Source organism: Chanodichthys erythropterus, chromosome 10 (assembly GCF_024489055.1).
Source record: "Chanodichthys erythropterus isolate Z2021 chromosome 10, ASM2448905v1, whole genome shotgun sequence".
Lineage (NCBI taxonomy): Eukaryota > Metazoa > Chordata > Actinopteri > Cypriniformes > Xenocyprididae > Chanodichthys > Chanodichthys erythropterus.
In genome coordinates, this window is record NC_090230.1 from 36,094,527 (window position 1) to 36,122,170 (window position 27,644).

Genomic DNA, 27,644 nt, shown 5'->3' on the forward strand with positions numbered 1-27,644 from the left:
AAGAACCATCATTCATTAGTGTTTATTATAAAACAGAAAGATAAAGAACATCCAGTTGCTCAAAGCCATTAGGATCACACCGTTTGCTACATTTATACTAGAACTGAACATTAAACTACAATGAGAAGCCCACCATGTAAAGTGCAAATCAGACACGCGTCTGTAAAGGAAACACCACCTGTGGAGCAAAGGGCATCATGAAACAACACAAAAGGTCACATTTACTGTCAAACACTCATGCGTTCGCACACACACAGCATTAATAATTAATAAATGAACTCTGGTACATTTAAATTTGTTTAAAAAATACAAAATATTGACATGAATCAAACAAAATTCTTCTATAAAAACACTGAAATCAATGCCACTGTGACCGTTCCAACATGGTTCTTGTGCTGATAAAACACTGTCATTTATGTGTCTTGTAACATCACCTCTCATTGCTAACTGGCCGAGTTTGAAAGAAAAATAATCACGTCGGTCATGTGGCATTGTTAGTGTCTCGGCTGCCTGTGTGTCCTGTTTAATGAGCTCTGGCTAAAGCTACATTTGCATCATAAGCTTCCACAGAACAACACAGACATCAGTCACTTTTCTAGCCCGCAGGCACACCAGCAGCCCTTTTTCTCTCTTCTCTCACTTCTCCTCCCTCTCTTCTAATTGAGGCGAATATACCCTGGACAAAAGCTTTCTCAGAGGGGAGCATTTGACTGTATCTGTCACAAACAAAATGTAAAAGTTTCACACAGCAGCTGCTGATGTGGGCGGCAAAGACTGACTTGTGGTAATGGTTTTATGTGTTACAAATCTTATTTATGGTCAGTTAGTGTTTGACTATAAATTTCAGTTTAATATTGCAAACAATAGATTGGCTGGTGCTTTCTGCAGCAACTGGACTAAGAATAAAGATGGTGGGAGTGTGGAACATGTCCTGATCCTTCTCCCCCCTTTCAAAATCCCACCTCCATGCATCAACTTTACATAACCACTTTGTCTCATGGCACTCAAGTTTCTTTTTGTGGTGAAGGAGCGCTTCATGCTTTTACAATGTTGAAACCACAAGGAACCGTGGTCCATCACCTCTCACAGAAATGCAGTGTATTTTTCTCTTCTACACTCCAGGGCTCCAGCACCAGATGGTCTTCCAGTTCATCTTCTTCATCCTCCTCAAACACACTGATTTCCTCAGTAGAAGTCTCTAGGCAGTAACTGCTGCCCTGGCCCTCACTGTATTCATAGATGGTAGGTAGGCTGCTTCTCATTCCAAAGCGTCTGCGTAGTGCGACTAGCAATGGCTGAGGCACAGTAAAGATGTCCACATTGTTGCCCAGATCCACCCAGGCCAAATTGGGAAACTTTTTGGGGTCCTTAACCACCTCTATCAGGTCTTTAAGGATAGCTACAGTAAGCCGGTTACCGTTGATGGCAAGTGTGGTGAGTTTGGGTAGCGCTCCTAAAAATGGTAAAAGTAGCCGCAAGCTGTCATCCTGGAGCTCTGTGAAGCTGATGTCGACTGCTGTCACAGATGAACCATTGTTCTGAAGGTAGTATGCCACACGATGCAAATCACGGCCAGAGAGAGGGATACCAGATAGATCCACAGTATCATTTGCCAATTTCTTTTTCAGAGTAGTTTTAAGACTGAAAAAAAAAAAAAACAGAATTAAAAGAATTGAAAAACATTTATAAGCATACACAAAGCATACACATAGTAAAATAAATGTTTTGTGTGTGTGTGTGTGTGTGCAAATTTTAATTATTTTTATACCATTGTTTATTTACATATAATTTATAGACGAATGTGATTTTTAGAGAGCATGGAAAGGTTGCACATGGTAGAGATTTAAAGGAAAGGAAGGACTAAAACAAAACTTTTTTTTTGGACAGAAAAAAAAGGTCTCCACATGCATTGGTGGTTCAGTGGTAGAATTCTCGCCTGCCACGCGGGAGGCCCGGGTTCGATTCCCGGCCAATGCAACATTGATTTTTGATACTTTCAAACAACTAAAAAACAGTCTAAGCAACGCAGTACCAACAATGACTGCACATTTGTTGCATTTTTCAGCAGATCTCAAGTTTTTCTATTAGTTTTTCATTTACATATAATTTATAGACGAATGTGATTTTTAGAGAGCATGGAAAGGTTGCACATGGTAGAGATTTAAAGGAAAGGAAGGACTAAAACAAAACTTTTTTTTGGACACACACAAAAAAAGATCTCTACATGCATTGGTGGTTCAGTGGTAGAATTCTCGCCTGCCACGCGGGAGGCCCGGGTTCGATTCCCGGCCAATGCAACAGTGATTTTTGATACTTTCAAACAACCAAAAAACAGTCTAAGCAACGCAGTACCAACAATGACTGCACATTTGTTGCATTTTTCAGCAGATCTCAAGTTTTTCTATTAGTTTTTAATTTACATATAATTTATAGACGAATGTGATTTTTAGAGAGCATGGAAAGGTTGCACATGGTAGAGATTTAAAGGAAAGGAAGGACTAAAACAAAACTTTTTTTTTGGACAGAAAAAAAAGGTCTCCACGTGCATTGGTGGTTCAGTGGTAGAATTCTCGCCTGCCACGCGGGAGGCCCGGGTTCGATTCCCGGCCAATGCAACATTGATTTTTGATACTTTCAAACAACTAAAAAACAGTCTAAGCAACGCAGTACCAACAATGACTGCACATTTGTTGCGTTTTTCAGCAGATCTCAAGTTTTTCTATTAGTTTTTCATTTACATATAATTTATAGATGAATGTGATTTTTAGAGAGCATGGGAAGGTTGCACATGGTAGAGATTTAAAGGAAAGGAAGGTCTAAAACAAAACTTTTTTTTTGGACACACAAAAAAACATCTCCACATGCATTGGTGGTTCAGTGGTAGAATTCTCGCCTGCCACGCGGGAGGCCCGGGTTCGATTCCCGGCCAATGCAACAGTAATTTTTGATACTTTCAAACAACCAAAAAACAGTCTAAGCAACGCAGTACCAACAATGACTGCACATTTGTTGCATTTTTCAGCAGATCTCAAGTTTTTCTATTAGTTTTTCATTTACATATAATTTATAGACGAATGTGATTTTTAGAGAGCATGGAAAGGTTGCACATGGTAGAGATTTAAAGGAAAGGAAGGACTAAAACAAAACTTTTTTTTGGACACACACAAAAAAAGATCTCTACATGCATTGGTGGTTCAGTGGTAGAATTCTCGCCTGCCACGCGGGAGGCCCGGGTTCGATTCCCGGCCAATGCAACAGTGATTTTTGATACTTTCAAACAACCAAAAAACAGTCTAAGCAACGCAGTACCAACAATGACTGCACATTTGCTGCATTTTTCAGCAGATCTCAAGTTTTTCTATTAGTTTTTAATTTACATATAATTTATAGACGAATGTGATTTTTAGAGAGCATGGAAAGGTTGCACATGGTAGAGATTTAAAGGAAAGGAAGGACTAAAACAAAACTTTTTTTTTGGACAGAAAAAAAAGGTCTCCACATGCATTGGTGGTTCAGTGGTAGAATTCTCGCCTGCCACGCGGGAGGCCCGGGTTCGATTCCCGGCCAATGCAACATTGATTTTTGATACTTTCAAACAACTAAAAAACAGTCTAAGCAACGCAGTACCAACAATGACTGCACATTTGTTGCATTTTTCAGCAGATCTCAAGTTTTTCTATTAGTTTTTCATTTACATATAATTTATAGACGAATGTGATTTTTAGAGAGCATGGGAAGGTTGCACATGGTAGAGATTTAAAGGAAAGGAAGGTCTAAAACAAAACTTTTTTTTTGGACACAAAAAAAAACATCTCCACATGCATTGGTGGTTCAGTGGTAGAATTCTCGCCTGCCACGCGGGAGGCCCGGGTTCGATTCCCGGCCAATGCAACAGTAATTTTTGATACTTTCAAACAACCAAAAAACAGTCTAAGCAACGCAGTACCAACAATGACTGCACATTTGTTGCATTTTTCAGCAGATCTCAAGTTTTTCTATTAGTTTTTCATTTACATATAATTTATAGACGAATGTGATTTTTAGAGAGCATGGAAAGGTTGCACATGGTAGAGATTTAAAGGAAAGGAAGGACTAAAACAAAACTTTTTTTTGGACACACACAAAAAAAGATCTCTACATGCATTGGTGGTTCAGTGGTAGAATTCTCGCCTGCCACGCGGGAGGCCCGGGTTCGATTCCCGGCCAATGCAACAGTAATTTTTGATACTTTCAAACAACCAAAAAACAGTCTAAGCAACGCAGTACCAACAATGACTGCACATTTGTTGCATTTTTCAGCAGATCTCAAGTTTTTCTATTAGTTTTTCATTTACATAATTTAGAGACTAATGTGATTTTTAGGGAGCATGGAAGGGTAGCACATGGTAGAGATTTAAAGGAAACGAAGGACTAAAACAAAACTTTTTTTGGATACACATAAAAGATTTCCACATGCATTGGTGGTTCAGTGGTAGAATTCTTGACTTGCATGGAAAGGTTGCACATGGTAAAGATTCAAAGGAAAGGAAAGATTAAAACAAAACTTTTTTTGGACACACCAAAAATAAAAACTGTTTTATGCATTGGTGGTTCAGTGGTAGAATTCTCGCCTGCCACGTGGGAGGCCCGGGTTCGATTCCCGGCCAATGCAACAGTGATTTTTGATACTTTCAGATGTCGGCCCACATCTGATCCGCATATAATCCACATGTACCAGATGTGGGCCGGATCTGGGCCACACTATGTTACTGTCTGGGACTTAACCAGACAGTGTTTTTTTTTCTCAGAAAAGGGTCATAAAATGACAGGCAATTTAAATCTAACTCTGCCAACTTGTTTTTTTACGGTGATGACCAATGTTGTTTGTGATGTGCACATCACCCATCAGCATGTCTTCCGCATATCCATATATGCAAAGCCAGACCAACATTTGAATTAGACTTTCTTAGAAAAGGGAAAGAAAAATGAAAATCGGATGTATATGGATGGATAGGGTTCAGTGAGTCATCGTTCTTGCCCAGAGCAGTCACGTTGACAAGCAAGTCAGGGCTGTCAGGATAAATGAGTGCACACACCAAAAAAAAAAAAAAAACAGAAAACTGTGGCAACTCAGGCTGATGGAGATGCTTGCAATTGTGTGTGGTTTGCTCCGAAGTGCTGCTACTGCAACTCCCCCATACACTTGTCTGCAGATGAGCAAGTGGACGACACAGCGGCCAGGGGGCATCAGCTTAAACAAGCAAGGTTGTCGATTCCTGAAATTAAGTGTAATTCAGCTTGTCGTCCATATGTATAGAAGACAGACCAATTATTTTCATTGCATCAAAATGAAATATTCTGAGTACATGGGTAATAATAAAGACTTTTATGCATGATAAATGGCTCTTTGTGCATTAACTACCCTTTAAATTAGAGAGCTGACAACTGAACAGCAATGCAGCTCCCTTCTTCAATCAGCCTGCAGCACCCCACCCCTCTGCAGCGGGGAAAGTCCATCTGCTTCTCCTCTGCTTGGCATGACAGCATTACATTCAGAGGGGCTTTTGCTGTGACTGCAGGATTTGGACTTCCTACGCCGTGTGCTCTATTGTTCTGAGTTTGGGCTTGTCTGATTGGATTAAGGGCTTTTCTACAGGGGCTGCCTGGCACGCTGCTCACACTTTTCTGCGTAGGAGCCAGAGGTCCAGCCAAACAAAACACACGTATCAGCCCTTTTCAATAACAACACTGTGTGTTGGTGTTATAGTCGTGAGGAAGGGTGCTGAGAGCTCCTGGAGTTGTTGGAATGAGGGGTGGAATGGATGGGGTAGGTAGCAGACTGCAATCCAGAATTGGCTGCCCATTTGCAAGGTAACATGGAAGTGCTAATTCCAGGATAGACTCTAGATCATGCACCCTTTATCTCAAGGATGTTGTTTACTCAAGGTTTACTGGCAATGTTGATTATAGGAACAAACCATTTCAGACAGCCTTTTGAAAAAGCAACGTGGCACGACTACACATACTGTGAGATATATAAACCATAAATATACCATGGCATTTAAATAGTAAAAATTCAAAGAATGTTTTGGCTGGTTTTGTTTGGCAGTTAGTAACTAGACTGATTAAATTAACTGTGGAACGAACTAGAATCCATGGAGGAACTGAACAACCTGCTTAATGAGAGATATACTGGTTCTAATTGCCTCGTACATCCATTCTGCCCTTTGGGATATTGACATGTTTTCACAAAGAGCTTACATGACCTATCAAACGCAACCTCAAAGACAGCTAGTGACTACAATGAAGCAAGCATAAAAACATAAGAGGCCACCACATATGTCACCATTTTGACTAATTGTACTCTGAATAATTACACAACGTGTTCATTAATTCATCAAATTAATCGCATGCATTAATATGTGCAGAGAAAGTCCCTAAAATAAAAGAATTCAAATAAATTACATTATTGCGGCAGACTATAGAAGCTTGTTTCCACCACAGAATAAAAAATAATTGGATAATTGTAACTTTTTATATCACAATTCTGACTTCTTTTCTCTGTGAGATATAAACTTTCAATATGGAGTTATAAAGTCCAATTCTGAGGGGGGGAAAAAAAGACTTATTTATATCTCACAATTCTGACTTTATATCTTGCAATTCTGACTTTATAACAACTGCGACTTTATATTACACAATTCTGACTTTATATCACACAATTCTGACTTTATAATACAATTGCTACTTTATATTACACAATTCTGACTTTATAACACAATTGCGACTTTATATTACACAATTCTGACTTTATAACACAATTGCGACTTTATATTACACAATTCTGACTTTATATTACATAATTCTGACTTTATAACACAATTGCGACTTTATATTACACAATTCTGACTTTATAAAACACAATTTCGACTTTATATTACAATATTCTGACTTTATAATGCAATTGCGACTTTATATCACACAATTCTGACTTTATAATACAATTGCTACTTTATATTACACAATTCTGACTTTATAACACACAATTCTGACTTTATAACACAATTGCGACTTTATATTACACAATTCTGACTTTATATTACATAATTCTGACTTTATAACACAATTGCGACTTTATATTACACAATTCTGACTTTATAAAACACAATTTCAACTTTATATTACAATATTCTGACTTTATAATGCAATTGCGACTTTATATTACACAATTCTGACTTTATAACACGCAATTCTGACTTTATAACACAATTGAGACTTTATATTACACAATTCTGATTTTATAACACAATTCTGACTTTATAACACGCAAGTGCGAGTTTATATCACACAATTCTGACTTTATAACTTTATAGCAGAACTTTTTGCAAGAAAAAAAGTAAGAATTGTGAGATAAATGATTGCAATTCTTCTATTCAGTGATGGAAACAAGCTTCCATAGCAGACAAAGACACTGAATAGACATTACAAAAAAGCATCTTTAAAGTTACAGATTGACAACCCTAGTTTCATTACCACCAAACACATGGTTTAATTTGCTAAAGATCTGTATTGCATCTTCTGTGCCGTAAAAGTGGTTGACTAAGCAAACTTGATGTACATGCTGAGTTTTTGTAGCACACACGGACTTTTGGATAAAATCCATTCAAAAACCTGTCAGGGCAGATCTGCATACCATGCCAACATAACTCTGAAAATAACATTGTCATAACTCTCTTCAGATGATTTTTCTACCAAGTCCTGACAACGTGGCAGGTTTGAAGGCCCATTTGCATTAATATAGCTCCATACTGACACTCTGACATGTGCTCTATAGGAAATGATGTCTCTAAGACTTTATTTAGATTTAAAGGCACGTTGCAATGTGACGGACGGTAAGTCACATTTTTAAAATCTCTCTCTTCTCCTTAAGCTCTGAATCTCTCCAGGGATGATGTTTGTGGTCATTCTATGAGCCTTTTGCAGGTTTTCTCTTCACACTACCACATACACATTTCCCTGGCCATCTTAAACATGAACTGCACAGAACAATGACTTTCCAGTTGGCTAATCCCATTTCAGTACTGGTGGGATAGTCGAGGCTATATATAAAGTTGAATGTAGACAGAGAACATGGTGTTAAAGCACTGCGAAGGTCCTGGAAGATGGGACTAATATATATATATATACTGTGGCCTTAAGTTTATGCTTCAGTCACAGTTTAGCTTAAGATATCCAGTAACTTAAGAGATCATAAGAGGCTCATCTTCCAACAGCCCCCATTGCCCTCAATCTCTCAGTCATCCCACCTCTCACTCGGTGTGTGGCACCTTGAGCTCATGCCAACCTGCTTTGATTAGCCGTCAGAAGGCCACTGGGGGCTTAACGGTGAGTGTCAGACTGAAGTAGTGCCAGTTCTTGGAGCAGATAATCCTCCTCAACACACATGCCCACACTCAATTAACACAAACACACAATCACATGTGAGATCCCTCTAACAAGAGGAATTTCAGGACATCGGTGCCTCTCTATGGGGTTTCAACCTGGCTACATGGATTTGAGTGGAAGCTCCACCAACTGTGCCAGTGGAAAACACATGCTAATGTGAGAGGAACGTTAAAGATTAGAGGCATTTAGAGATCTAAATAAAGCAACACCAAAAACTATTTCACAATCAAAAGGAAAAAAAATATATATATATATTTTGCTTAAAAAAGTAAAGCCTTTATTTATTTATTTATTTATTTATTTTTATTGTGGCATTATTTTCAAGACACATTTTTCTTTATATTTTTTATCACTGTAATAAAGTAAAATAAAGAAATAAATCATGATGAATAAAAAGGTTATATTACGGAATATAAATAAATCAGAGAAGTAGCAAATAATACTATATGAATAGCATGTGGGTTTTTGTTGTTGTTGTGGTTGTTGCTTTTTCTGTGTTATTGTAATGAGTGAATTTCACAAAAACATTTCCAGGTAACATTTAAAAAAAAAAAAGAAAAAAAAAAAAAAAATTATATATATATATATAAATATATATATATATATATATATATATATATTTTTTTTTTTTTTACTTTAAAATCATTTTGTAAAGTGACATTATTTACCAAAAACTTTAAATTTATAAAAAAAAAATTTTAACAATTAAGTTTTTCATATAAATTATCATTAGAATAATAAAAAAAATAAAAAAAGTGAATATCACAAAAACAGTTCTGGGTCACATTTGACCCCAACATCAAAAGAAAAAAAAAAAAAAAGAATTTACATTTTCTATTAAGAAACTAGATAAATAAATAAATTAATTATTGTTTTTCAAGCCGATTAAACATATATTTCCATTACTTTAATACTATACAAATACTGAAATTTTTTATTAAATTAGCATATTAGCTCAACCACAGTGTTGCAACTTTAACACTGTTGCCGCGGGTTGATTTTCATTCCCGCCCAAATAACATTATATTTAGCCCCTGGAATACAAATTTTACCAGGGGATCCCTGCCAAAAACTCAGATTTTACACCCTAGAACGCATTTTTTTACATTGGGACCCCCCGAAACACGATTGGGCTAGTTTTGGGCTAGTTTTGAGTTGCAATTTTGCGGGTTTTATTCTGAAAACCTGGCAACCCTGCAAAAAACTATGCCAGTGGAAACCTGCTACTTGCTAATGTGTAAAAAATGTCACAGATTAAAATAGACATCTAGGAATCTAGATAAAGCAGAAAAGCTAGATAAGTTAAAAGTTCATAGGAAAGTTCTTAAACAAGTTTTAAGCATGTCAGATACATATCAGGCTGATTGCTCCTGAAACTCCAAGGAAGACATATTTCCAGCATAATCGTGGGGTACTTTCAATGGCACCAACATCGCAGTAATTTTGATTAAAGGTATTTCTAATTATACACAAAGATAGCTCCGATTTGAATCGGATTATAACACATACCCTTCCCCGTTTTAGATGTGTAGTAGCGCTATATTTGCAGCCATTGAACAAGCTCCTCTTTGATAAGAGCCCGTGGCAAGGCAAGAGTAATGATAGCAATAATTATAGTGATGATAATAGCACATGATGTGTGTGATAGCATGGTGCTCTTAAAATGGCTGATGCGGAGCGGTTCTCCCTCGTATCTGCAGAAACACTTCAAAAAAGACACTTCAAAGCTCTGCTAGTGCATCAGTGCAGTGTTTTGGCGAGATCAAGCTCAAACCCTGTTCGCCGCTAATGCTACATGCTTGTATTTTTTTGTTAGCATGAGTCTAATATCTGCACCTCCTTTCTTTCTGCCTCTATAAGGCTCTGACAGTTGAATTATTGGAGAGGGCCGTCTGCAAGGAAGTGACGGATTATGTAACAGCAGCATAACGGGCACCCAGCCAGCGGAGTCATTGCAAAACGGCTACAGAAACGGCATTAAAATGTATTGCTTCAGAAGGGAAGCACCCCAGCGGCTGAGCTGGTTTGAGCTCTTCTACTGTACAGCGAATTGGTGCCGACTGTCTGCTCGGCCTTTTTAATGCGTCAGCCCTCTGGGAATTTATGCGTCGGCACATTTGCTTGATTTCTGCCAAGGCTACAAACAGTGATGTGATGTTTATGCTAATCAAAGCGTTTGGAGGGCAAATGCATCTTTTCAACACAAAGCAGTGATTTTATGGCTCTTATTTGTATTCATGCTAATGCTGTAACTTTTCTTTTTGAATCTCTATCAATATTTCTGTTAAATAGATTTCTCTGTCTTAGTATGGATGCTTGTTTACGCCACTAAATAAAAAAGATTTAAACTCGCAATTTTGAGTTATAAAGTCAGAATTGCGAGATACAGTCGTAATTCTGACTTTTGTCACAATTGCAAGTTTTTATCACGCAATTCCAACTTTTTCTCAGACTTGTGAGATGTAAACTCACAATTGCGAGTTCGAAAGTCAGAATTATAAACTTGCAATTGCGATCTCACAATTCTGACTTTATATCACGCATTTCTGACTTTATTACTCGCAATCCTGACTTTACATCATGCAATTCTGACTTTATATCTCGCAATTCTGACTTTATTACTCGCTATCCTGACTTTACATCACGCAATCCTGACTTTACATCACGCAATTCTGACTTTATAACTCGCAATTCTGACTTTTTAACGCGCAATTCTGACTTTATAGTTCACAATTCTGACTTTATATCTCGCAATTCAGACTTTATTACTCGCAATCCTGACTTTACATCACGCAATTCTGACTTTATATCACGCAATTCTGACTTTATTACTCGCAATCCTGACTTTACATCACGCAATTCTGACTTTATATCTCGCAATTCTGACTTTATTACTCGCAATCCTGACTTTACATCACGCAATTCTGACTTTATATCACGCAATTCTGACTTTATTACTTGCAATCCTGACTTTACATCACGTAATTCTGACTTTATATCACGCAATTCTGACTTTATTACTCGCAATCCTGACTTTACATCTCGCAATTCTGACTTTATTACTCGCAATCCTGACTTTATAACTCACAATTCTGACTTTATAACACACAATTCTGACTTTATAACTCACAATTCTGACTTTATAACACGCAATTCTGACTTTAGATCACGCAATTCTGACTTTATTACTCGCAATCCTGACTTTACATCACGCAATTCTGACTTTATAACTTGAAATTCTGACTTTATAACTCACAATTCTGACTTTATTACTCGCTATCCTGACTTTACATCACGCAATTCTGACTTTATTACTTGCAATCCTGACTTTACATCACGCAATTCTGACTTTATATCACGCAATTCTGACTTTATTACTCGCAATCCTGACTTTACATCACGCAATTCTGACTTTATAACTCGCAATTCTGACTTTTTAACGCGCAATTCTGACTTTATATCTCGCAATTCAGACTTTATTACTCGCAATCCTGACTTTACATCACGCAATTCTGACTTTATATCACGCAATTCTGACTGTATTACTCGCAATCCTGACTTTACATCACGCAATTCTGACTTTATATCTCGCAATTCTGACTTTATTACTCGCAATCCTGACTTTACATCACGCAATTCTGACTTTATATCACGCAATTCTGACTTTATTACTTGCAATCCTGACTTTACATCACGCAATTCTGACTTTATATCACGCAATTCTGACTTTATTACTCGCAATCCTGACTTTACATCTCGCAATTCTGACTTTATTACTCGCAATCCTGACTTTATAACTCACAATTCTGACTTTATAACACACAATTCTGACTTTATAACTCACAATTCTGACTTTATAACACGCAATTCTGACTTTAGATCACGCAATTCTGACTTTATTACTCGCAATCCTGACTTTACATCACGCAATTCTGACTTTATAACTTGAAATTCTGACTTTATAACTCACAATTCTGACTTTATAACTCGCATTTCTGACTTTATAACTCACAATTCTGACTTTATAACTCGCAATTCTGACTTTATTACTCGCAATCCTGACTTTACATCACGCAATTCTGACTTTATATCACGCAATTCTGACTTTATTACTTGCAATCCTGACTTTACATCACGCAATTCTGACTTTATATCACGCAATTCTGACTTTATTACTCGCAATCCTGACTTTACATCTCGCAATTCTGACTTTATTACTCGCAATCTTGACTTTATAACTCACAATTCTGACTTTATAACACACAATTCTGACTTTATAACTCACAATTCTGACTTTATAACACGCAATTCTGACTTTAGATCACGCAATTCTGACTTTATTACTCGCAATCCTGACTTTACATCACGCAATTCTGACTTTATAACTTGAAATTCTGTCTTTATAACTCACAATTCTGACTTTATAACTCGCATTTCTGACTTTATAACTCACAATTCTGACTTTATAACTCACAATTCTGACTTTATAACTTGCAATTCTGACTTTATAACTCACAATTCTGACTTTATAATTCGCAATTCTGACTTTATAACACGCAATTCTGACTTTATAACTTGCAATTCTGACTTTATAACTCGCAATTCTGACTTTATATCACGCAATTCTGACTTTATAACTTGCAATTCTGACTTTATAACTCACAATTCTGACTTTATATCACGCAATTCTGACTTTATAACTTGCAATTCTGACTTTATAACTCACAATTCTGACTTTATAACTCACAATTCTGACTTTATAACTCACAATTCTGACTTTATAACTCACAATTCTGACTTTATAACTCACAATTCTGACTTTATATCACGCAATTCTGACTTTATAACTTGCAATTCTGACTTTATAACTCGCAATTCTGACTTTATAACTCACAATTCTGACTTTATAACTCACAATTCTGACTTTATAACTCACAATTCTGACTTTATATCACGCAATTCTGACTTTATAACTTGCAATTCTGACTTTATAACTCACAATTCTGACTTTATAACTCGCAATTCTGACTTTATACTTCGCAATTCTGACTTTATAACTCACAATTCTGACTTTATAACTCACAATTCTGACTTTATATCACGCAATTCTGACTTTATAACTCACAATTCTGACTTTATAACTCACAATTCTGACTTTATATCACGCAATTCTGACTTTATAACTTGCAATTCTGACTTTTTAACTCGCAATTCTGACTTTTTAACTCACAATTCTGACTTTATAACTCACAATTCTGACTTTATAACACAATTCTGACTTTATAACTCGCAATTCTGACTTTATATCACGCAATTCTGACTTTATAACTCGCAATTCTGACTTTATAACTCGCAATTCTGACTTTACATCACGCAATTCTGACTTTATAACTCGCAATTCTGACATTATATAGCGCAATTCTGACTTTATAACACAATTCTGACTTTATAACTCACAATTCTGACTTTATAACACAATTCTGACTTTATAACTCGCAATTCTGACTTTATAACTCGCAATTCTGACTTTACATCACGCAATTCTGACTTTATAACTCGCAATTCTGACTTTATATCATGCAATTCTGACTTTATAACTCGCAATTCTGACATTATATAGCGCAATTCTGACTTTATAACTCGCAACTGTGTTTTTATCTCGCAATTCTGAGAAAAAACAAAGATAAAATTTCATGGCGAAAACAAGCTTCCATACCTTAGAGCTGCATGATTAATCATTACAAGATAGCAATCTCGATTCAAACACCTACGCAATCTCATTCCTAAATGACAACGATTCACCTGTGTCTACTGAACCTTTGACAAAATCTCACTGAAACATTCAAATGACCCAGAGAAAGTAGTTATCATGTATAGATTTGAAACAGCTTCACAAAAAGCCTTTTCAACCACACAGTATTGGTACTTCCGTGTTACAAATATCTTATCACAGAAGTACTGGGATAAAAGTTTATAGTTCGGATAAAAACACTGATGTCTATGGTAGCGATTAAAATAGAGTGAAAATAACTTGACAGTCTGGTTGACAACAATCAGCTTCGGCTCATCTTGTTATTTACAACAAGTGAGATGTTCTGTACCAAAAGCTCCCCACATGGAGTTCCAACGGGCGATTAATCATGGATAAGGCTCAAAGATACCAGCTTAACGCTGTTGTCAAGGTAGAGTTCGCCGAATGGCGTATCTGATTGGATTAAATCGAGCGCTAAGGTGTAAGTGCAGTAGCTCTACACCTTAACCAGGGCAAAGGAGAAGAGAACAAAGCAGAGCAATAACTTAATGACAGCTAGTTCAATAAAAGCAGAGCGACCAGAGAGTGAAAGGCTGCTTTGGGGAAACAGGAGAGATGAGTCAGACCTGTTGACGACCTTTCTAACCTCAGCTCTCCAGGGCTGTCCAGACACACAGTATGTAGGTCAAACACATTTGAACACAGCCAACGAGGTCAGGAAGCAGGAATGGAAAAAAATAATACATAAAAAAAGAAATCAAAAAGAGAGTAAACAGCAGGCAGGCGAGGTTTAGAGTGTACTCTACAAAAAATAATTTTAGTATATTATTTGTCTTGTTTTTCAGTAAAAATAAAGTGGTAAAATAGAACTTAAAAAAAAAAGAGATGAAAATAAAATCATTACAAAAAATACTTTAAAAACTTGTGCATTACAGTAATAAAAATGAGATATTTTCAATGGGAATTGGGGAAGGAAATGTGTTTAACTGTTATGCCACAATGCAAAACTTTCTAGTACCAACTAATTAACATGATATATGCATATGATAATCAGACATAATCATCATGGCATATATCAAAAGATGTTTATGTCTTTCTTTCTTCAGTCAAAAAGAAATTTCTCCATGTAGAAGACTTTAATGGCTACTAACGGGTTGAAGTTTCAAACTGCAGTTTCAATACAGCTTCAAAGGGCTCCTAGCCAAGGAATAAGGGTTTTATCTAGTGAAACAATTGGCCATTTTCCAAAACAAAATAAAAGTGTATATACTTTTTAACCACAAATGCTCATCTTGCACTGCTCTGCGATGTGCTACGTATTACGTAATCATGTTGGAAAGGTCGCACTTGACGTAGGGCAAGAAACTCCATCTCATTTGGTCCTCCAACTTCAAAATCGTCCAACATCGATGTTTTACATTTTTTTGTAAAGGCCGTTTGACTTAGTCTTTGCATATTCGCTTTGTAAACACTTGCTTGGTACTTCTGCCTACATCATGTGTGAACTTAAATTATATTTTAAAATATATTAAAATAGAAAACAGTTCTTTTAATTTTGCAATATTACTGTTCTAACTGTGTTTTGATTAAATAAATGCAGCCTTGGTGAGCATACATAAAAACATATATTTTTCAAACGTTATCCAATTGTAGTACCATTTGACACAATCACTGAACAGCAGCACTGCCACATTACTTTCTGAGAGGGATATAATTTACACATCCATCAAGGCTTTCCCAAGCCAACATCAAAGATCGTCTTCGAACTTTAGCTTCTAGTTTACACATTACAGTAGCTAGAAATATTTATTGGGAGTGCATTTCTCTTACAGTCTCAAAGACATCACAGGGAGTAAATGTCCACAGGAACATATGGGACACAAAACAGGGATGTGGGATGCAGAACAGATCGAATGCGGATCATTCTGCTCGGCAGCACGTCATCTTCAAAATGTGGGTTGAAACGCCAACCCACTCTCGGGTCGAGGCATGCACAAATATGCCCGTGAGCATGAGGGTTACTGTCCTCAAGCAGCGGGCACATGCATCACGTAAGCTGAAACCCAAGCTGCCTCACATGTGTTCAGCTCAATCTGTCATCTAACGCACCTGCCAAAACAGGCTTGTTTTATAGGCCACCGTGGGCATCCACAGGTCCTCATTTGGGTTAGACTCACTCTACTGTGAATTCTCTACCATCACGCTCTTAACTCTGGCTATCCGCTGACTAGAGCAGCGATGGGTCATGTATCTTTTACCCCAGCGGCAGGCGGCCAACATGCTCCACACAGTGCTTATCGGAATGAGGAGGATGTTAGCTGACAAATATCAGCTCCTCACTGCTTTTAATGCAAGCGCAAACGCTCCCCCAATAAACTTCGCATCAAGACCCTGAAGCAGAGCCGAGACCTCCATACAAGAGGGGATAATTACACAGAGGGCTGTTGCTGTCTCATCTTCACCCCTGCTGACTGCTTTATTAAACAGATTCATCATTCGATTTTGTTTCAGAGGCCGTTATGGCTGAGAGGCGAACGGTTGCCTTGCAGGAGCGCTGGGTTGATGAAATAACAACTGCCGCTGTGCTGTTTCGTGCTCTCGCACAAGGGGCTTTTCCAGGAGCTATCAAGAATATGTGGGTGATTAGCCTGAAATCGAGAACAGATTTTAAAAACACGACAAAAGAACACTGGTTTCTCAAGCGTAGAGGCAAACAACAGAGAGACGTGATCTGCAATGTATTACAAAGTACAAACAATCAAAACACTTGTTTCTAAAGAAAATGCTTTATATATATATATATATATATATATATATATATATATATATATATATATATATATATATATATATATATATATTTATATATATATATATACAGTACAGTCCAAAAGTTTGGAACCACTAAGATTTTTAATGTTTTTAAAAGAAGTTTTGTCTGCTCACCAAGGCTACATTTATTTAATTAAAAATACAGTAAAAAATGAGTAATATTGTGAAATATTATTACAATTTAAAATAACTGTGTACTATTTAAATATATTTGACAAAGTAATTTATTCCTGTGATGCAAAGCTGAATTTTCAGCATCGTTACTCCAGTCTTCAGTGTCACATGATCCTTCAGAAATCATTCTAATATGCCGATTTGCTGCTCAAGAAACATTTATGATTATTTTCAATGTTGAAAACAGTTGTGTACTTTTTTTTCAGGATTCCTTGATGAATAGAAAGTTCAAAAGAACAGCATTTATCTGAAATACAAAGCTTCTGTAGCATTATACACTACCGTTCAAAAGTTTGGGGTCAGTAAGAACTTTTATTTTTATTTTTTTGCAAAGAAATTAAGGAAATTAATACTTTTATTCAGCAAGGATGCATTAATGCTACGTCCACACGAAGCCGGAGCTTACCCTAAACCGATCTTTTTTTTTCCTCGTCTCAAAAAATATCTGCCGGCGTTTTCAAATTTTTCCACTCTGGGACCCGGTTTCAAAAAATACCGGTTTCACCTTTCGAAAACGCCGGATCCGTGTGGACGAAACGCCTATCCGATAAAAAATTTGTGCGGTTTCACTGAAACGCGTCTCCGTGTGGACGGGGCCTAAATCAATCAGTAGCAGTAAAGACATTTATAATGTTACAAAATATTAGATTTCAGATAAACACTGTTCTTTTTAACTTTCTATTCATCAAATAATCCTGAAGAAAAAATATTGTACACAAATATTTTGTACATTTGTACACATTAAATGTTTCTTGAGCAGCAGATCAGCATATTAGAATGATTTCTGAAGGATCATGTGACACTGAAGACTGGAGTAATGATGCTGAAAATTCAGCTTTGCCATCACAGGAATAAATTACTTTGTCAAATATATTTAAATAGTACAGAGTTATTTTAAATTGTAATAATATTTCACAATATTACTGTTTTTTACTGTGTTTTTAATTAAATAAATGTAGCCTTGGTGAGCAGACGAAACTTGTTTTAAAAACATTAAAAATCTTAGTGGTTCCAAACTTTTGGACTGTACTATATATATATATATATATATATATATAATCAAACCATAATTTATTTAGACACCTTCAACATTTCCCACATTATCACAGTTTATTTGGTATAGTTTAAAAAAAAGGGTAATAAAATATGACAAGATCTCAGAGTTAAACTGTGTAAGAAAAAAATAATCTTAATTATGTCAGATAACACTTAAGCAACACATGGTCAGGTCAAAGTCTCTGAATAATTTTTGGTCCCAAATTTTTATCAATTTTACTGGTAGTCCACTGTATGAAGAATTTTTGGGTATAATATGTCACAGTTTACTTTATTTTGATATCCTCACTTACATAAATTAACTATAGTGTCCTGCACCCACTAGTAAAAATAAAAAATGTCTGAATAGTTTTTGGTTTGACTGTATATATGTATATATATATATATGTATATATATATATATATATATATATATATATATATATATATATATATATATATATATATATATATATATATATATATATAGACACACACACACAATTTGTTTTTACAATATTTTTTGTTTAAATAGATTTAATCAATTATATCAATTATATAAAATATATATTATCTTGAATATACACACATATACAATTAAATATAAAAATAAGTAAAAATTAAAAAACTAAAAAAAAATATAATATTGTATTATATTAATATAATATATGAAATATTAAATATAAAAATAATTATATATCAAATGATACAAAATAAAATATTGTGTGTATATATACAGCTCTGGAAAAAATTAAGAGACCACTTAACATTGATTTCTGAACTTGGAGTGGTCTCTTAATTTTTTCCAGAGCTGAATATAGCAGATCTGCACAGGTGGAGCTGGGGAAGGAGGAGGGTTTCTAACAGCACTCTGCAATTGCTACAGCAAATACTGACCAAGTATTTGAAGGCTGAGCAGCGAGCTCATTGGCTACTGATACAGCAGGAACTATCAGCTGTGCTCTATAGAGAATTATGTGATTGCAAGCAGTTATCAGCCTGTGCCATCTAGAGTTTCATGACAGAAGTCTATTTTTATTAGAGTATTTTTTTAGAGTGCAACAGTACAGTACTAACATGTGCTCAGTGATACGATGTGATGAACTACAATACATCTGGACTGGGACAATACATCGGTTCTCAATTTGCGATACAATAATTCTCGATCAATTATGATATTTTCTCTCTCGAATCGATTCTGAGCTTAGTTTTAACAGCAGATGGCGCTCTAATCTAGTTTTTAAACCGCACACTCAAATGCTCAGGAAGAACAGTGCTGGAGAGCGCTTGTGTGTTCGGCTAAGTCATGTAAGTGGTTAAATATATTTGCACCTAGGCTCAGAATGCTTTTATGATGTGAGATTAATGTCAACACATCCCACTGCGAACACCCTTGTAATTCACTTCAACCTTTTCAAACTTTATGAATGATTATTTTAGGTTTAACTGGTCTGTGTAAAGGAACTGGAAGCAAGCAGAGTATGGGTGTTTTTAAAGCACATGCCATCTAGTGTTAAAAACTAAGCTCAGATTCGATTCGAGAGAGAATTGCGATACATCGGAAAATATTAGAATTGCTCCAGGTTCTTTGCATCGTGAATCAAGAATCAATGTATTGTCCCAGCCCTACAATACATTCACTGATTTATTGCGTCAAAACTATAAAGTGAATACACTGAAAAACATAAGAAACTCTCACGTTTCTCATCAACGCCACAGTATATGCCATTATGAATATGCAGAAGTGCGAATGAGATCCAGAAGCTACAGTTAAGGGGAAGGGGGGCCTGTTACTTCCACAAAGCTATGGAATGTTTTCATAAGACTTGGAATAAAACATACGAGTCATACAGACTACTTTCTTAACAGTCATTTTTGGAGGAAAATTTTGTGTTCCACTGAAAAAGAAGCTGCTTACTGCTTTGGAACGCCATGAGGGTGAGTAAATAATGACCGAATTTTCATTTTTGGGATGAACTTTCCCTGTAACTATGGTTCTAGTGGCACAAATGCAGTTTTTCTCAGCTTTCTTGCTCTCTCTCACTCTACTCAAGTCTCTCTGATGCTCTTTGTCTTTCAGGTTTTCCCCTCCGGCCATCTAACCTCTCTCTTTAAAGCTTTTCTGGGATACACGAGAGGAAAAAAAATCAATGTGGTTTAAAGGAGCCTGGAAGCTCTCCTAAAGAATATTAGAAAGAGGAAAAAAAAGATGGGACATCTTTCGAAGCCAAGAGCATCAGCACTACAGCATCTTTCCTCTCCTCTTGTTCCCTTTAAATAGAACAACGGTCGGCCTGACAATATCTTCACACTCTAACAGGCGTCTTGTTTCGCATTCAATCTTTTCCCCCACAATCACCTCCGAGGGTCTGACAAGACAAACGGAGGAGGCATTTCTGCAGATTAGGCTTTCATAACAGAGATTGGAAGAGCAGAGGTTCATGAATTACGTGAGCGATGGAGATGATGGCTTGTTATTGTTTGGGCTTGTTTGGAGATGAGCTGGTGATAAAACAAGGAGCAGATGAACTAAATTGCAGCTGTTGAAATCTCCCAAACTGGGTTAATTGCTCTGGGATGGGGAGAGAACATGGATATCATTAAAAAGACTTTCCCTTTCGTAATGACTTCCTCACCATACCTGCCCAATGCCCAGAAGGAAAGACGTTTGCTGTGTTTCATATGCTGTTTGGTGTGAAATCATGACATCTGACAGAGGAACTCATCTGAGAGAAAAATTCATTTAAGTTTCACCTGTCCGTATTTGACACAGAGGCAAAACACCAGTCATACGGAATGATACCGAGAGTCGTAGCAATAAAAAGTGTCTACCATCTCTTGATTCAGAAGTGACAGGTGCCTCTAGGGTAACAACATTTGCACTTTTATATGATGGAAAGTGTCACGATCAGTAGATAAAAACTGCAGTAGTTTCTTGCAGCTCAATTGGAAGATCATAGTGCTAGCAACACCAACGTTGTGTGTTCGACTCCCAGGAAGCACATACACTACTGTTTAAAATGTTGGGGTCAGTAAGATTTTTTTTATTGTTGTTGTTAAAAGAAATGAATAATTTTACTCAAAAAGTGATTGTAAAGGCACACTGTAAACTATAACGCTCAAAATAATTAATTGGATCAAGTAGGGCAAACTTAAATTAAGCAAATTAGTTAATTCAAATGACCTTTTATGAGTATTTAGGACTTTCTTTTGAGTTCACGAAACTGACAGATTTTAAGAAATCTGAATTGTTTTGATTTTTATGAACTTGTTTCTTTTAATTTAGACAAACTTAAATTTACCTAAAACTGGGTTGGAATTTCTGTTTCCCAGCATGCTTTGCAATGACACTCGAATGGAAGAGTAAATGCTAAAATTAAGTGTTATATAATGTTTTTGTGCAAGATTAATGTTAAGTGGGAGATTTAGTAGTGTTTAATGCTTTGCTATGCTAATTTAGAAGAGTTTCTTTAATGTGTTTTTTTGGGGGGTTATCATGTGACGAGTGGAGCATGAGCTTAGTTTGAGAACAGGTCTATGTGAAATGTACTATATTGCTGTACTCTTTCAGCAATTGATATGCTATGCAAAATTTTTCAAAGCATTGTGTTAACAATTAGCATTTGTTGAATTATCTAGTTATAGCTAAATTTCACTACTAAAAATATTAAAGGGTTAGTTCACCCAAAAGTGAAAATTCTGTCATTTATTACTCACCCTCATGCCGTTCCAAACTCGTAATACCTTTGTTAATCTTCGGAACACAAATTAAGATATTATATTATTCAATTGTGCTCCGAATCTAACTGAAGCAGTGTTTTAAAATCGGCCATCACTAAATAAGTCATTATTTTGGCGCTCCAAAAATATTCTCTTCGCTTTATAATATTATTATTGAACCACTGTACTCACATGAACCGATTTAAATATGTTTTTAGTACCTTTATGGATCTTGAGAGAGGAAATGTCATTGCTCCCTATGGAGGCCTCACGGAGCCATCAGATTTCAACAAAAATATCTTAATTTGTGTTCCGAAGATGAACGAAGGTCTTACAGGTGTGGAACGGCATGAGGGTGAGTAATAAATGACACAATTTTCATTTTTAGGTGAACTAACCCTTTAAAGTTGAGATTACATGATAATTTTAGGTTAAATGTATGAATTAACTGGCTCAAAAATATCAAGTTAAGAGCAATTAAAATGTATGAGTACAAAATTGAAATCTGCCAGTTCTGCTTACTTAAACATTGAATTTCTTAACTTAAAAAAATGTACATGATTAACTGATTATTACAAATATTTTGAGTTTTGACCAAGTTATTCAGGTTTATAGTGCATTTAAAATGTTACAAAAGATTTCTATTTCAAATAAATGCTGTTTGAACTTTCATGTGACACTGAAGACTGGAGTAATGATGCTGAAAGTTCAGCTTTAACATCACAGGAATAAATTACTTTTTAAAATATATGAAAATAGAAAACATTTATATCAAACTCTAATAATATTTAAATAAAAAAAATTATCCCTTGGATACACAACAAACCTTCACTGACAAATCACATTTCCACATATTCAAACTGGGCACAGTTACGAGAAAATTTGAGGAACAATGGCACGACATGACAAATGGCAAATTTAAATATCCACAAGTGCAAATAAGATATAAATTTCAGTCTGATCCTCACACAAAAAATTTGTATGACTTAAGAGGATGTGGATTTGTTTTTCTAATGTACATTTGGTTCCTTAAAGTCACAGTATGTAAGTTTAGCCGCTAGAGGTCACTTATTCAGAACAATAACAAAGACGTAGCTTGATGACGCCATTAAAGAGTGTGGAATCATGGGAGTTGTCTTCACCTCTACAGCCGATGGAAAGCAATCTGATGGGACTCAAGGCAGAAATCATGTTCATGGATAAGCTTAGGGCTGTGAAGGTAGGCATGACAACTGCGCCACCTCGGTCGTGGAGTGTCACCGGCAGAAGTGTGACGTCATATATAATATATATTTATATATCTCTCAGAGATCACGTTAACTGAAAATTTTCCATCTTTGTTGGAATTTGTTTAGCAGTGACGGAAAAAATCTGCAGCCCGTCCGTCATTTTGACAGGCGATGTAGTTTGTATGTAAGCTTGTTGTAATTCCCAACCCTGTCCAGTAGGTGGTGAGTGCGCTCCAGTGTGGCAGCAGAGCGCGAGTTCAGTCTCCAGAATAAAATGAAAACGATGCACTAGATTACACACAGACGAGCACCCAGTTCAAGTAAATTGCATAATGATAAAGTTACTTATGCATGCTTACTTAAGTTTTTTTTTTTTTTTTTTTTTTTTTCTGACTATAAGTTTATGGTCAACGAATGGCTTTTCTGAGGTATAATGTTAGGTGACATTGTTTGCAACACTGATTGAACTGACATGATACAGATTTCGGTAAGCTGCTGTATCTCAACATATTTTTTTAAATTTCATTCATGTTTATTTCGTTCTGTATAGTAGTAAAGAAGAAAGGATGATCGCATTCACTCACAATCCGTGACGAGTTCAAGATTAAAACTGAAAGTGATGCAGTCTTTGATTAACTTTCTTTTCATAGTATAAATAAATGCAAGCCTATGCCTATTCGCTTATCCTCTAAGTTCGTGAATAAAATGTCTTATTAAAATATAAAAATTAAAATGATGGGTAATATTGATTATGATGGATTTTTTTACGATCCTGTCCATCAAAATGACGGCGAAACGCAAGTCTAACTCAACCTCTAATAAATATATATTATATATATATATATATATATATATATATATATATATATATATATATATATATATATATATATATATATTATATATATAAATAAAATATAAAAACCCTGCCCCCCCTTCGGACCCCACCACCGCAACACCGGCGGTTGTTGGTGATTTACCACCGCGGTAGTAAAAATTTGCCACCGTCACAGCCCTAGATAAGCTAATTTATTAAAGTTTAATTAACGTTACTGTGAATTTGAAGCAGGACGGGGCCGAGAGCTGTGGGAGCGGAACGAGTCCGGTAAAGCGAATGCTACGACATTGATTTCATATATGTCACTGACAGGCGACGCAATGAAGAGAAACGTTACACTGTTATAAAATATATAACACTGTGCTAGTGGTTTTTGGATACTTTAATGCAAAAATCTTATATTTGCCTTTAAAGGAACATAAAAATGAGAAATTCTGTCATAATTTACTCACCCTCACCATCCATATCTTTATGACTTCAGCAGAACACAAAAGAAACTAATTAGACTCAAAAGTAGATACTTTAAAGAATTTCTCAGTGTTTTGTTTTCTTTGTTCAAACAACATTGGACCTAATTGACTTTCATTCTATGTACAAAAAAACCTGATGAATTTAAAAAAAAAAAATTGTGTTCTGCAGAAAAAAAGAAAGTCATACAGTTTTATTGGATGGCGAGGTTGAGTAAATGACTACAGAATTGTCATTGTTGAACTGTCAGTGATCTGCTCCTTTAAGTAATTGTAGTTGCTCAATATTAACCCAATTAAACTTTCATACCCATTTAAGCATCTTATGCCAACGTCAGGAATGGCTAATCTTGTTTCCTTCCACTTGTGTTTCAATCTGTCAGCACAGAGTTTTCTAAGCTCTGATTGTCCTCACTGTGGAGGGGTATCTTAATAAGGGACAGATGGACAGACGCAAGACTCTTACCAGGCTTGCGACTTCCTCCTGGGCACGTTCTGTCTGCTCCACTTGGAGTGAGGGGTCAGGTGATAGATCAGCTGCCTGCAGATCTTCTCAGAGGACTTGAGAGCATCAGACTCCTGCATGAGAAGAAGCAGGTGATGAAGAGCTATTCTGGGAGTCAGATAAAGCTTCAATCAGAGGGCTTATGACAGCATAACCCAAAGGAACTTGAAAGTTTACCATGTCCAATGCTATTAAAAGGGTTAAACAAAGGTAAAGATTCAAGTTAATCTGTAAGTGATGATTTAGTATAAATAAGGTCACACAATATGCCACAAGAGGCCATGCATTTCGTCAATTTCACCATAGTCAAGAGGTGCTGGTAGGCATGACATCACATATAAGCAGCTCTCACACTGCCCGATAGTTCACCCAAAAATGAAAATTCTGTCATCATTTACTCACCCTTGTGTTTTTCAAAACCTGTATGAAAGAATGTTGGTAACCAGACAGTTGACTTCCATAGTATTTTCTTCCTACTATGGAAGTCAATGGCTACAGTCAACTGTTTGTTTACAAAAATTCTTTAAAATATCATCTTCTTGATCACCAGAAGAGAGAAACTCATACAGGTTTTGAACAACATGAGGGTGAGAAATTGATGACAGAATTTTTATTTTTGGGTGAACTATCCCTTTAAAGGTGCCCTAGAGGTGCCTTTTCAAAAGATGTAATATTAGTTTAAGGTGTCCCCTGAATGTGTCTGTGAAGTTTCAGCTCAAAATACCCCATAGATTTTTCTTTAATTTTTTTAACTGCCTATTCTGAGCCATTATTACATATGCACCGATTAAGCGTGCGGCCCCTTTAAATGTCCCGCTCCCCCACCCCCGCGAGCTCTCAACTGCTTTAAACAGCAAACACAAAGTTCACACAGCTAATATAACCCTCAAAATGGATCTTTACAAAGTGTTCATCATGCATACATCGATTCCTGTGAGTATAGTATTTATTTGGATGTTTACATTTGTTTATGAATGAGTTTGAGGCTATGCTCCGTGGCTAACGGCTAATGCTACACTGTTGGAGAGATTTATAAAGAATGAAGTTGTGTTTATGAATTATACAGACTGCAATTGTTTAAAAATGAAAATAGCGACGGTTCTTGTCTCCGTGAATACAGTAAGAAACGATGGTAACTTTAACCACATTTAACAGTACATTAGCAACATGCTAACAAAACATTTAGAAAGACAATTTACAAATATCACTAAAAATATCATGATATCATGGATCATGTCAGTTATTATTGCTCCATCTGCCATTTTTCGCTATTGTTCTTGCTTGCTTACCTAGTCTGATGATTCAGCTGTGCACAGATCCAGACGTCCTGCCCTTGTGTAATGCCTTGAACATGGGCTGGCATATGCAAATATTGGGGGCGTACATATTAATGATCGCGACTGTTACGTAACAGTCGGTGTTATGTTGAGATTCGCCTGTTCTTTGGAGGTCGTTTAAACAAATGAGATTTATATAAGAAGGAGGAAACAATGGAGTTTGAGACTCACTGTATGTCATTTCCATGTACTGAACTCTTGTTATTTAACTATGCCGACGTAAATTCAATTTTTGAATCTAGGGCACCTTTAAACGTGGTGAAAAACACTGTAAAGTGGCAACAGCACAGCAGTAGTGTATGGAATCAACATCAGTTTAATAAAATAAGTTATTAATAATAACTATGACTATATGAATAAAAAGTTAGGGGTCTGTACGATTTATTAATGTTTTTGAAAGAAGTCTACCGCTCACCAAGGCTGCATTTATTGGATCAAAATGTGTGAACAGTAATTTTGAGAAATATTATTACCATTTAAAATAACTGTTTCCTATTTGTTTCCTATTTAAAAAAAGTATTAATTAAAAATGATGATTTAAATAAATAAAGTAATAATGCATTAGAGTAATAAGAATCTTAATGAGAACAAAAAACCCTAAAGCGAAATGTCTGGAGACATCAATTAAAAGTTTGGGGGAAAATATGCTTAATTGCCATTAAAATAATGTCTTATTGTAAAACAAATCTTAATGGTCCTAAAAATTCATTTTCTTAAAGCATAATATAATTTCTATTTTTTTTTTTCAACTCAAGATTACATAATCATATAAATTTTGACTTTAAAAACAGCTAATAGTGCTGTACTCTTGCGATACTCTTCCTAAACATGTAGCTTAAGACAAAGTTGAGAGTTCATTTAAAAGGTCTTATGCCATTTTGAACTGCTGGGTGAGAGAGGTTGGTGTAAAATGATCTCAGGTCGTTTGCTCAACAATGCCTGCAGCCATTCCTGCATCAAAACAGGCTTTGGCTCACCTCTCCCTCTTTAAACGGATTGGCCGGAGCAGAGCTGAGCAAATTTAATCAGCGCTACAGCACAACAACACAAGCAAGGCAGGAAAACACAAAAGACTGGACGAAGCGATTGACTGGAGTCGGCTAGCTAAGAAATGTACGTCTTGGTGGCCTCCCGATGGCTATTAAGGCAAAACAAAGACATTTGTTGAATCTCTGACGCATATTAAGTGGGCTGCCGGTAGCAGTGAGTGACAGCAATTATCGAACTATTTTTATTGATCTCCCTTAATAAAGATGCCATTGGATGGTGTGCACTGACTCCAGAGGGAGTTTTATTGTCGGAAGGATTTATGTGAACTTTCAATCTGTGAC

General features: G+C 36.0%; 1 protein-coding gene and 9 non-coding genes across 10 annotated transcripts in view; 9 read left to right on the forward strand and 1 right to left on the reverse strand.

Moving 5' to 3' along the window:
* lrrc75bb (leucine rich repeat containing 75Bb) overlaps positions 1-27,644 on the reverse strand; it is a 39,915-nt gene continuing 12,271 nt past the window's right edge. The window contains exons 3-4 of the mRNA XM_067399086.1: positions 24,938-25,050; positions 1-1,641 (exon numbers count right to left, since the gene is read on the reverse strand). Of these exons, the coding sequence (XP_067255187.1) occupies positions 1,077-1,641; positions 24,938-25,050 (678 nt within the window). The 3' untranslated portion in view covers positions 1-1,076. The remainder of the gene's footprint in view (positions 1,642-24,937; positions 25,051-27,644) is intronic.
* On the forward strand, positions 1,907-1,977 carry trnag-gcc (transfer RNA glycine (anticodon GCC)). The gene has a single exon. It is a non-coding gene; the product is annotated as a tRNA-Gly (tRNA).
* On the forward strand, positions 2,227-2,297 carry trnag-gcc (transfer RNA glycine (anticodon GCC)). Its single transcript has one exon. It is a non-coding gene; the product is annotated as a tRNA-Gly (tRNA).
* Positions 2,545-2,615, forward strand: trnag-gcc (transfer RNA glycine (anticodon GCC)). The gene has a single exon. It is a non-coding gene; the product is annotated as a tRNA-Gly (tRNA).
* On the forward strand, positions 2,864-2,934 carry trnag-gcc (transfer RNA glycine (anticodon GCC)). The gene has a single exon. It is a non-coding gene; the product is annotated as a tRNA-Gly (tRNA).
* Positions 3,184-3,254, forward strand: trnag-gcc (transfer RNA glycine (anticodon GCC)). The gene has a single exon. It is a non-coding gene; the product is annotated as a tRNA-Gly (tRNA).
* Positions 3,502-3,572, forward strand: trnag-gcc (transfer RNA glycine (anticodon GCC)). The gene has a single exon. It is a non-coding gene; the product is annotated as a tRNA-Gly (tRNA).
* Positions 3,821-3,891, forward strand: trnag-gcc (transfer RNA glycine (anticodon GCC)). Its single transcript has one exon. It is a non-coding gene; the product is annotated as a tRNA-Gly (tRNA).
* trnag-gcc (transfer RNA glycine (anticodon GCC)) lies at positions 4,141-4,211 on the forward strand. The gene has a single exon. It is a non-coding gene; the product is annotated as a tRNA-Gly (tRNA).
* Positions 4,581-4,651, forward strand: trnag-gcc (transfer RNA glycine (anticodon GCC)). Its single transcript has one exon. It is a non-coding gene; the product is annotated as a tRNA-Gly (tRNA).